We start from the raw sequence: 11,135 nt of genomic DNA, 5'->3' as shown, positions 1-11,135 counted from the left end.
TATATATATATATATATATTTATATATAGGAACGTTTAACTAAAGCTGTGCGAATGATAATTACGTCTCTAGATCAGATTTTAATTTTGCCAGTTATGTTTCGTGATTATATTCTTCGCAAACAAGACGTTATCATGATTTTGAAGTCGATTGTTCGTGTAAAGATGGGCAGTTCATGTGTCGAATATTTCGCGGTCCGACCATACCCTCTTGCAGTCTCGCGCACTCGAGCATCCATGCCGTTACGTTTGTAACTCGCTCGGCTGACAAACGTGGTCCTATACCTATATTTCAATTTTAGATTCTAATGGACAAGTAACAAATTAGTGGACGATTAGTAACTGTTTGAGTGCCACACAGTATAATCACGTTGCTCATTTTTTTCATATTTTTATCAAAAAAGTTTTATTGCATGACAAGTTTATTGATAATAAAAATCTTCATTATCAGCTTCTAAAAATCTGTGGGCGGTATTCATAGTCGATTTTTATATTTAAGACCATTTTAACAATCTTAAGATGTCACAAATTAGAGGGCCGTATTATGTCATTACTTAAGACGACCTTGTAATAAAAATGGACTATGAACATTAGCCAAAGTTTTTTTTTAATTTATTAAAAATGTAAAATAGAAGTATAATAAAAATTTTATATTTATAGTATCTAACATTTTTTTACGTATAACAAGAGGTGTAAATGTATCATATTTTTCGTACAGATTTTTATAATCACTCAAATAGTTATTTGTAAGATATAAGAGGATATTTAGTTACCTGGCACATTCGGAAAACAAGTAATTTTCGCATCCTTCTCTACTCCAGAAGATAAGCTTCTATCACTATTGGCATCTTTTACTCCACAGAATTTCTTATTGATCATATCATTGTTATCAGTGCTATTTTTATCAATCGAACTGTCATCTTTTTGATTAGTCAAAGATTTATCTCCCTTTTCTTCATAATTAGTAATTTCTCTTTCGAATGAACTGTTCTCTATCAGTTCTGTTGACAAATCAGCTGCAAAATATGAAATTTAAATAAATAAGTTCAACGTGAGCTGCGTAAAGCTTCGTTCAGACTAAGGCCGGTATTCATTCGATTCTTATTTTAAGGCCATTTTAAGTAATGTTATCTTAAGTTAATGCTAATACGGCTCTCTGATTAATTCATGACATCTTAAGATTGTACTTAAGACAGTCTTAAATACAGGAATCGACTATAAATATCTAAGAAACATTGTCACTAATATCATAAATAATAAAAATGAATTACGGATGACAAAATTTCAATGACTATTAATTATATATATAATTTATATATATATAATTTATATATATAATTTCAATTTTTCTTGATATGTATTCGATAATGTATTTGACAAATTATTGACAATAATTATTGACAATATTGATTACTTTTGTTATCACATTTTTTAAATGTTAATGTAAATTTTATATTAAAATAACAATAACGATTTATTAATTTTTTCTGCTTATATAATATTAGATAAAAGATCTTAAAAAAAAAAAGAAAAAAATTTCAGATTCGATCCAGTTTAAAAATGATATGTTTTACTAAATAAACTGAACTGTGATAATAGAGATTATGTGAAAAATAGAGGAACAATGATATTTATAACTAACAATGATATTTATAACTAATATATGCGAGATTTTATAGTATAGATATATCTTTGTGAAGTTTTCTATAAATTATATGGTAGCATATTTTATTCCATGAAAAAGATAGTAATTTCATAAAAGAACTAAACAAAATAACATTTAAACAACTAAACATGTAGCTCTATGTCAAATCATGTAAATAAAAGTTATACGTGCGTTCGTATATTGACACCAATCGTCGATGTTTCATTAATTTCTAATTTTTAATATCTCAATATCAAAAATATTTCGTATAAGCAATAATGTTATCGATATCACTTTATATTTTAGAATTGTTCTTAATACTTGTCGTGATGACATTGTGAGATAATATTGTATATCCGATGAAATGTTATTAATAAATATTCTACACAATAAGATTCAATTTTAAATTCGAAAAATAGAATATTTTTCGAATTTAAAATTGAATCTTGTTGGATATATTGTTTATAATTTGATAAAAATATTTTTGAAATTTTTCAGAATTTTTACATAGATTTAAGATTTTTTCAATTTTTTTTATAATTTTATAACTTTTTAAAAATTTCTCAGATTTTTTATACAAATTAGGGCATTTTTCAAAAATGCTGTAAAAATTTTCATCTTTTTTATAATTTTCCATACATATACATACATTCTGAAATATTCTAAGATTTTTTTATTCTGAAGAAAACTTATAAAATCTGAAGAAGTTTAAAATTTCTTTATAAATTTAAAATCTTAACAATTAAATTCTTAAAAATAAACTTTTACCAAAGATATTTCCGACAATGTTTCTTTCAGTCTGGACGAAAATATATAGAATTAATGTAGTCGAATAACATACTTTTCGATAGATCAATCTCATCTTTGGATATCAGTTCCGAATCTAAATTAATGTCCACATCGGTATCTTGGCTATTTACAGAGCATGTTGTATGATCGACGAAACTCTCTTTGCATATTGTATACTCTGTTGTATCCTGATCGAACGTGTTCTTTTCATTGCCATCGCATGCGAGTCGCGCTAAATATCTATTCATTTCGAGCATTAAATAGATATTCAATGGCTATGTTTAATAAAAAAGCAGCTTCGCAATCGTAAAATTTTTTTATATGATTCCCTTTAGATCCAGTGAGGAACTAAAAGCAAACTAATCATATCAAAAAATTTTACAACAGTTACAGCTAATTTTTTTATTGAATTGCATATATAGGAATCTATAAGAATCAGAGAAATAATCGGTATTGTGTGTTATGTCGAGCTTACTCGTATATCTCCATAAACAAAGTGAGCGGGATCATCGCAGATCCTCCGTCTGGCTCGTGGCTAAACAATTGGCAAACCATGATCATCGTTTCGGTGAGATTGGCGCCGAGCAAGCCCACCGCTACGGCGAGGAACTTCTTCACCTGGCAAGTATGATGGAATCTTCCAATCGCAAGGATCGTATCGAAATCCCTATGATCCAGACAGAGACAATCCCAGCGACGCAAGATTGTCTCAATCGGAAGCGTCTTGTTGTAATCTGAAAAAGATTACCCTATCAATGAAATATATCTTATTGAGGACTAGTTTCTCATATGACTCATATGACTCGCGCCATACTTCCAAACTGCCGCAATAACACCCTGAGGAAGCCCAAGGTCAAACCGGAAGCTGTACTCGGTGGTGGGTACTCGAGTCGCGACTTAATCGGCGGCTCCTCGCCATCGGCTAGCGCGCGGAAGTACGAGCTGGACCACTTGAGCAAATCGTAAGGCTGCGTGCGTATCGCAGCCTTACAGAACTGCTTCAGGATTATCGGCAGTCTAGCTGGCACTGCGATCTCCTGTCCGAACGTCGGCTGCTCGACGAACGACATTCTTGCAACAACAATCGTCGTCCTCCACGGATCGGCTCGGTCGATTGTTGTGCATCTGAGTGATCCTCGTTGTCCGGGAAACCATTGTCGACGACTTGATACGCGAGTGCGCAAATTGCATGATTCATATAAGGATGATTTTAAATTTTAATCATCGAAATAGACTTACAATTAGCTCTTTTTCAAATATAAAAAAATGAAATTCTTGTTGCCATTTGATAGGTTTTGTAAATATAATTATTTTTTTAAATATGCCGTTACATCGCACTATTTCTTTTTAAATTAATGTGGTAATAAACTTTGTTATATAAATAAAAAATATAGCTAATTATAAGAAAAAGAATAATTATAGAATATGTTAATTTAATGATGAGAAAAATAAATAATTTTTTCGACAATGTCCATGAAATGTCTTTAACTTTACAATATAAACGCTGTTTTGAAATAATGATCATTTCTGATTCTAAATTATATGTATTCGTTTTAATCAATTATATTCTATAACTGTTAGCTTTTTCGCTAGCAAACACGGATAAAAGATTAAATTAAATTAATTAAATATAAGAGATGTCAATCAGATAACGTTCACACACGCATCATTTGAAACTTAACATTATTTATTCTTTTAATAAAATACTCTAAATTAGATGATAAAAGAACTTTTATCTTTTCTATATAATCGGTAGTTTTATCCCGTACTTTTTACATTACTTACGTATGTATGTCACAAACTTTTATATACTACCTACTTCATCGCCACGTTTAAATGTAACAAAATGCAGCGCCATGTTCAATCACATACCGTCATATAAGAGGTCTGTTCTTTTTCTACCCTAAAATTCTGAATTGGTCTGTTTTTTATTGCTGCATTTTCTGAATAGTACACTGCATTAATTCGCTGGGTCATAGTAACGGCCCGATTTATTTTTTACTCAAATACTATCAATTTTACAGAAAAACAAGAGACAAAAATCATTTATTTTCTTCTCATAGAACTCTAAGAATTTTTTCAGAATTTTTTATCAACTTTAGTACTGCATTTTCTTATTTTCGAGCCGCTACTGTGACCCAACGAATTAATGCACTGCACATATACTGCACATATGGCTTGTTCTTTTTAGAACTGAATTTTTGCACTAATTCATCTTTCTTCCTCCTTTTTTTTTTCCTTTCTCTCCAGGGATCAATTGTATATCTCGAAATGAAGTGAAAATTGTAAAAGTGAACAAATTCAGAATAGAATATTCATAATTTAATTGGTCAATAACTAGTGAATTTGTTCACTTTTGACATTTTCATCTCATTTCAAGATACACAATCGATTGCCAGAAGGAAAGAAGAGAAAGAAAAATGAATTGATTGTGAACAAAAGTTCACCGACAAGATACTATGGCTGTGGTCGATTTAAAGCGCTTTTAGCGCTTTTCAGTATTTACTTCTATTCTTATTTTACATCTAATAAAAACGATAAAGGCTACGATAAAGGCTATGGTTCACTTGATGTTACGGATGCTTCGAAACATTTTTTGATTGGACAATTAGTAAAATTCTTTCTTCCGATTGGTCAAAAGTTTCGAAGCATTTGTAGCGTAAAGCATTCAAAGACAGAATGATGATTACAAGCATCTAAATCGACCGCAGCCTATTAAAGACCAACATTCTTAGGCCGGAATCAGATTATGCATTGAAGATTGAAATTAAAGATTAAAGATTGAAATTATATCAATGAGGACAAAAAAATTTTAGCTCCTTTTATTCTGATTGGTCAAATTTCAATTTTTCAATCTTCAATCTTATTTTTCAATGCGTAGTCTGATTCTGGCCTTACGGAAGTTCGCGTCCTTGTGATAATAGAAATTGAAAAATCTGAATTTCTCAATGTCGACGTTGAATCTAATAGCGTTTTCCACTGGGAAAACTGGTGCAACACTGATGCACACTGAGTGCAATTGTGTTGTTCCACTGTGAAAACTAGTAAAACTGATACAAAAACCTGCACTGAGTTTAACTTTTGCTTCATTGTCTTTGAAGTCAGTGGAGATTAGGAGGTCGATTGTGAATTTTGAAAGGAGATAAATATTACAAAAGTGAGCAAAGATTATTAGATATTGACCAATTAAATTATGAATACTCTAGTGAATTTGCTCACTTTTGTAATTTTCACCTCATTTCAAAATATACAATCAAACCCCAGTGCAAGTTGAAATTGAAATTGTGTTCGTGCTAAGATATGATATTATTTTATGATATTACATTATTATATAATTAATGTTATAACAATGACATTGTTTAGTTTCAATGTTTTTAATAATAGCTATGCAATGACATTTTGACATTTAAGGCCGATATTCATTTGTCGCGTCACATGTTCTGATGCGACGCGAACAAACCTTATGAATACCGGCCTTAAATGTCAAAAGTCACGAACCAATTAGAAGGCTGCATTAGCATCTTAAGACATTACTTAAGACGGTTTTGAAATAAGACCGATTCGACTATGGATACCGATCATAATTAATGTCTTAAGACTCTAATGCAACCTTCTGATTGGTTCGTGACTTCTTAAGACCGTACTTAGACGATCTTGAATATAAGATCTGACTATGAATACCGGCCTACAACTCTTGAAATGTAAAAATTTAATTTAAAAAAATGTTTTAAATAAATTAATGAATCAAAATATTGTAAAATAAATAATTTGAATATATATATATTTTTAGAGATGTTATAAAATGAATGTCAATAAAATGGATATCAAATGATATATTCCATTGAACCGCACACACTAAATCTGCATCATTAAACCTGCACTAGTGCAGTTTTCATTTAAATCTAGCATGGCGTTAGTGCTACACCAGTTTTCCCAGTGAAAAACATTATAACGTTACAAAATCGCGCGTCTTTGGACGCGCTTCAACTGATAACCATGAAAATGTATTTATGCGTGCAACGGAATCAAGGGAATTGAACGGAACATACCTGTATACACTCATGTGTTGCACTACTGCGCACGCGTAAAAGAATCCGGTGTAACATGGCGGTTAATGGTGATGCCATACACATCGGTGTTTGATGCAATGCATTGAATCGCTTTTGATGTGTCAATAACAACCGTGACTGGCCAATAAAGTGGTCATCAGCGATATATATACAAGCAAATCGCGCTTAACGTAAGTATTACACGATCCGCGAAGATTTAAGAGGAGGACCGTAAACTGTGTGACTGTGTGTGACAAACAAGATGTCCAAGCCGGATGAGAACGCAGATACCGGTGATACCGGGGATAACTCGAATGGATCCTCGGCAGAAACCACATCATCCAGGGGTGGCGATTTTGAGACGAAGCTCGAGACAGACCGTAGCAAGCGATTCGATTACTTGTTAAAACAGACTGAGATTTTCTCACACTTTATGACGAACAATCAGAAGGATAAGGCTGGTAGCCCTTTGAAAGTTAAAGCTGGTAGACCCAGGAAACAGCCGGAAATCCCTAAATCAGACTCTGGCGATCATAGGCATCGTAAAACCGAGCAAGAGGAGGACGAGGAGTTGCTGGCAGAAAGTAATGCTAGTGTAGCGCCTACCACGCGCTTCGAATCATCCCCTCATTACATAAAATCTGGCGAGTTGCGTGATTATCAGATACGCGGCTTAAATTGGATGATATCACTCTATGAGCATGGTATAAATGGTATTTTGGCTGATGAAATGGGTCTTGGTAAGACACTACAGACTATCTCCCTGCTGGGATACATGAAGCACTTTCGTAATATCCCTGGACCTCATATTGTTATTGTACCGAAATCAACGTTGGCCAATTGGATGAACGAGTTTAAGAAGTGGTGTCCTACTCTCAGAGCTGTTTGCCTAATTGGAGATGCAGAGACTAGGAATACTTTCATAAGAGATGTGATGATGCCTGGAGAATGGGATGTATGTGTGACATCTTATGAGATGGTTATTAAAGAGAAATCTGTATTCAAAAAGTTCAATTGGCGCTACATGGTGATAGATGAGGCTCACAGGATAAAAAATGAGAAATCTAAATTATCAGAGATTCTCAGAGAATTCAAGACCACCAATCGACTTCTTTTAACAGGCACACCACTTCAAAATAATCTCCATGAGCTGTGGTCTCTGCTGAATTTCCTTTTACCAGATGTATTCAATAGCTCTGATGACTTTGACTCATGGTTTAACACAAATAGCTTTTTAGGTGATAATTCTTTAGTCGAGAGGTTACATGCAGTTCTAAGACCATTCCTTCTGAGAAGATTGAAGTCCGAAGTAGAAAAGGGACTTAAGCCTAAGAAAGAGATTAAAGTATACATTGGCTTGAGTAAAATGCAAAGAGAATGGTATACCAAAGTATTGATGAAGGATATAGATATAGTAAATGGTGCAGGAAAGATAGAGAAAATGAGACTGCAAAACATTCTGATGCAGTTACGGAAATGCTGCAATCATCCATACTTGTTTGACGGTGCTGAACCTGGACCGCCATACACTACTGATGAGCATCTCGTCTATAACTGTGGTAAAATGGTAATACTCGATAAATTATTGCCAAAATTGCAACAGCAAGAATCTCGAGTTTTAATTTTCAGTCAGATGACAAGAATGTTGGATATTTTAGAAGACTATTGCCATTGGAGGTGTTTCCAATACTGTCGACTTGATGGCAACACGGCTCATGAAGATCGACAGCGGCAGATAAACGAGTATAATGCGCCCGGTAGCGAAAAGTTTATTTTCATGCTGTCGACTCGTGCTGGTGGACTGGGTATTAACTTGGCTACCGCCGACGTGGTCATCATTTACGATTCCGATTGGAATCCACAGATGGACTTGCAGGCGATGGATCGTGCACATCGTATAGGTCAGCAGAAGCAAGTTCGAGTTTTTAGGTTTATCACAGAGAACACAGTGGAGGAGAAGATCGTCGAGCGGGCCGAAGTGAAGTTGCGCTTAGATAAGCTCGTTATACAGCAGGGACGATTAGTCGATGCCAAACAAACGGCATTAAACAAGGATGAGATGTTAAATATGATCAGACACGGTGCGAACGAGGTATTTGCGTCCAAGGATAGCGCCATTACTGACGAGGATATTGACACGATATTACAGAAAGGCGAAGCCAAAACGGAGGAGATGAAGCAGAAACTCGAGAGTCTTGGAGAGTCTTCGTTACGCAATTTTACTGTCGATGCACCGACAGATTCTGTATATCAATTTGAGGGTGAAGATTATCGCGAAAAACAGAAGATCCTTGGAATAGGCAATTGGATTGAACCACCCAAACGTGAACGTAAAGCCAATTATGCCGTCGACGCTTATTTCAGAGAAGCGTTGCGAGTGTCGGAGCCGAAGGCGCCAAAAGCACCAAGACCGCCGAAACAACCAATAGTGCAAGATTTTCAATTCTTCCCGCCACGACTTTTCGAACTATTGGATCAAGAGATTTATTATTTCAGACAAACAGTCGGCTACAAGGTTCCGAAGAATCCTGAACTTGGATCAGACGCCGCCCGAATTCAGAAGGAGGAACAGCGTAAAATTGATGACGCTCAACCGCTCACCGACGAAGAAATTACCGAGAAGGAGAAGTTACTGCTTCAAGGCTTTACCAACTGGACCAAGCGGGACTTTAATCAGTTTATCAAGGCGAATGAAAAGTATGGTCGCGATGACATTGAGAATATTGCGAAGGAAGTTGAAGGAAAAACGCCGGAGGAAGTTATGGAGTATTCGGCCGTTTTCTGGGAACGTTGTCACGAGTTACAGGATATAGATCGCGTAATGGCACAGATCGAGCGCGGTGAGGCCAAGATACAGAGACGAGCTGGCATTAAGAAAGCACTGGACGCGAAAATGGCTAGATACCGTGCGCCTTTCCATCAGCTCAGGATAGCCTATGGCACAAATAAGGGAAAAAATTATACCGAGGAGGAGGATCGATTTCTTGTTTGCATGCTACACAAACTCGGATTCGATAAGGAAAATGTGTACGAGGAACTTCGTGCCACGGTAAGATCTGCCCCGCAGTTCCGCTTTGATTGGTTCGTCAAATCACGTACCGCGTTGGAGTTGCAGCGTCGCTGCAATACTCTGATAACCCTAATAGAACGCGAGAATCAGGAACTTGAGGAACGCGAGAGACAGGAGAGAAGAAAGAAGGGCAGCAATATAGGAACGAAACCGACGTCGAAGCGAAAGGAGAATCTGCCGGCACCCCAAGACAAGCCCAGGAAAAAAAAGAAATAAACGACTGAGTATATATGCGGCGAGCCTCACTCTGGACTCTAGAACACTTATCACGATTTTTGTGCGTTAAATATGACTGAAATACGGACCACGGGTATTCACACAGGGCGCTTTTTTCTATATATTAAAAATTACATCAATTTTTTTATTCATTTTCACCACAGACATACTCTATGTGTGACTCCAGACTTACTATTTTATATTCCATTGTAAACGAAATGTACTCTTAGATAACGACTGCCAAGTTCATCAGGCCTCATCAAATTGTAGCGACACAAACTAGTTTTTATCATTTTATCAACAATTAATCTCTGAAAATCACGTTACAAAACTAGATAAATTTTGTTGATGCTATGGAATTGTCGACAATTAAACGCCGCAATACTTCCCGATGGACTTAGGCAGAACTTAACATTGCAAGTGGTTTTCATGTGCTCACAGATGTCTGACTAAGAGATGAGAGATAGAGCGACAGAGAGAGAGAGAGAGAGAGAGAGAGAGAGAGAGAGAGAGAGAAGCGTAAGAAAAAAACACTATTTATTTCTCCGGATCTATCAAAACTGTAAGTTGTTATTGAAAATTCTTTTTCTTTATTACTCCAATAACCTTTAAAATTTATCATCATTCTGTATTTATATGTCGGTTGAATTAAGATATTCATACAATTTATATTAATTAAAATCCTGTACTAGCTTAAGTCTCATTAATATATTATACAGGATGATTCAGTTTTAATCTTAACAGACAAATATTTCAAAAATATGCAATTTTACTAAAAAACATTACAGAAGAAACATATATATAATGTTATATTTCGACATACTTATGAGATTTATTAATCGTTGTAATTTGATTACTTTCCACAATTGCCTGAAAGGAAATATAATTTTTATGTGTTTAAGTTTTATACGTCAAATACTTATCGAATTGTAGTGTAGAAAGGGATATCCTCCTCTATATCATACTTTTATTTGAAATGTTTTTTTGTAAAATTATATATTTTAAAAATGTTTGTCTGGTAAAATTAAAATAAATCACTCTGTTAAAATTAAAATGAATCATTGCTGTAAAATTCTTTTTTTATATAATCTTTAAAAAAAATGGTGGTTTAATATATAGTGATATATAAGTTGATTTTAGCCAAACATTATTCTATAATATTCTTCATCGCATTCTTAATTTCAAATGCAACTATGAATTAATTTCAATGAGAAAAATTGATGTTCCATCATTCGGAAATTGCAGCTTTTCAATACACGTCGGATCCCATAGCGTTTCTAGTAAAAATGTAAACACTTAGATAGTTTTATATTTAAGTTTACATACACAGTACATGTCAAATAAGAATTTGCAAAAAAATTACATTT

At 34.3% G+C, this 11,135-nt stretch overlaps 2 protein-coding genes across 2 annotated transcripts; one reads left to right on the top strand and one right to left on the bottom strand.

Moving 5' to 3' along the window:
• Positions 1-132: 132 nt before the first annotated feature.
• On the bottom strand, positions 133-3,503 carry LOC108693187. The gene is made up of 5 exons (XM_018201998.1): positions 3,248-3,503; positions 2,909-3,167; positions 2,486-2,673; positions 773-1,015; positions 133-284 (listed from the first exon to the last, which is right to left on the bottom strand). The coding sequence occupies exons 1-5, from the start codon at positions 3,501-3,503 to the stop codon at positions 133-135; spliced, it is 1,098 nt and encodes a 365-aa protein (XP_018057487.1).
• Positions 3,504-6,536: 3,033 nt separating this feature from the next.
• LOC108693244 (chromatin-remodeling complex ATPase chain Iswi) lies at positions 6,537-10,280 on the top strand. Its single transcript, XM_018202089.1, has one exon. It carries the CDS (start codon positions 6,745-6,747, stop codon positions 9,766-9,768), a length of 3,024 nt encoding a protein of 1,007 aa, XP_018057578.1. The 5' UTR covers positions 6,537-6,744; the 3' UTR covers positions 9,769-10,280.
• Positions 10,281-11,135: the final 855 nt, after the last annotated feature.

The sequence above is a fragment of the Atta colombica genome, unplaced genomic scaffold (genome assembly GCF_001594045.1).
Source record: "Atta colombica isolate Treedump-2 unplaced genomic scaffold, Acol1.0 scaffold89, whole genome shotgun sequence".
Taxonomy (NCBI): Eukaryota; Metazoa; Arthropoda; class Insecta; order Hymenoptera; family Formicidae; genus Atta; species Atta colombica.
Note: the sequence above shows the minus strand (reverse complement) of the source record. Positions and strands in the feature narration are given on the sequence as shown.

Bases quoted from the DNA above. Each gene is read 5' to 3' on its own strand.
- LOC108693187 (XM_018201998.1), bottom strand. From the start codon at position 3,503: ATGTCGTTCGTCGAGCAGCCGACGTTCGGACAGGAGATCGCAGTGCCA. The intron at 1,016-2,485 runs GTATGTTATTCG...CATATTTTGCAG, and splicing joins TGAGATTGATCTATCGAAAA to CTGATTTGTCAACAGAACTG. The intron at 285-772 runs GTAACTAAATAT...ATTGAAATATAG, and splicing joins TTGTTTTCCGAATGTGCCAG to GTATAGGACCACGTTTGTCA.
- LOC108693244 (XM_018202089.1), top strand. From the start codon at position 6,745: ATGTCCAAGCCGGATGAGAACGCAGATACCGGTGATACCGGGGATAAC.